We start from the raw sequence: 862 nt of genomic DNA on the forward strand, positions 1-862 counted from the left end.
TACTGCCGCAATGGGAAGTGTATCCCGTCCAGCCTGGTGTGCGATGAACAGAACATCGATAACTGCGGAGATGGCAGTGACCAGTCCTCCAGTCCTCCCGCAAGCTGCCGGCAAGATGGAGGAAGAGGTGAGCGCTCCACTTCCTGCCGTCATCATCATCGTCTGAAATGTATGCGCACTGATTGGAGGCGCCACTGACCCATCGCAGATCTCCATCTTCCACCATGGCGGGGTGACGCTAAGTGTGCGTAAATCCAATGGGTGGAGTGCTTCTCAGGATTAGAGGTCCTGTCAGGTTTTTATTGCTATGAGGGGCTCTCTTATAGAGCTCTTTCCTTCACTTCCTGTCCCGCTGACAACCGATATACCAGACAGGAAGTGAGGAAATATCTGCAATAGGGATGCAGACAGATATCTACGACTTTTAAAAGGGTTTTTACTTCTGTGTTCCTGTTGGAGAGTTTCCTCACTTCCTGTCTGGGTAAACGTTGTCATCAGGACAGGAAGTGAGGGGAAGTCTGTCTAATGGAGCCCTGGATAGGAGTAAAGACCTGACCGAGGTTCTAGAGTTCCCTTTCTCTACGCAAAACATGTTTTTATTTCTGTTTTGAGATTTACCTTCACTTCCTGTCTGGGAAGGAACAGGAAGTGAGGGGAGGTCTGACCGAGCTCTGGAGAGCAGTAAAGACCTGACAGGGGCTCCTTTTGGCTGTGCAGACACAGAAATACTCCGCGTCTTGTATTACTCTCCCCCGTTCCTCTAATCATTGTCAAATATGTTTTTATTCTGAGCTGCGTGACCGGGCTGCGTGACCGATGAAGCGTGACCGATGCTGCGTGACCGATGCTGCGTGACCGATGC

At 50.6% G+C, this 862-nt stretch overlaps 1 protein-coding gene across 1 annotated transcript in view; it reads left to right on the top strand.

Annotated features, from left to right (window-relative positions):
• LDLRAD2 (low density lipoprotein receptor class A domain containing 2) overlaps positions 1-127 on the top strand; it is a gene marked incomplete at its 3' end in the record, with an annotated part of 9,988 nt that extends 9,861 nt beyond the window's left edge. Inside the window, exon 4 of the mRNA XM_018575078.1 lies at positions 2-127. Coding sequence (XP_018430580.1) covers positions 2-127 — 126 coding nt within the window. The remainder of the gene's footprint in view (position 1) is intronic.
• Between the last annotated feature and the right edge of the window lie 735 nt (positions 128-862).

The sequence above is a fragment of the Nanorana parkeri genome, unplaced genomic scaffold (genome assembly GCF_000935625.1).
Source record: "Nanorana parkeri isolate BGI_ZX_2015 unplaced genomic scaffold, ASM93562v1 scaffold3521, whole genome shotgun sequence".
Taxonomy (NCBI): Eukaryota; Metazoa; Chordata; class Amphibia; order Anura; family Dicroglossidae; genus Nanorana; species Nanorana parkeri.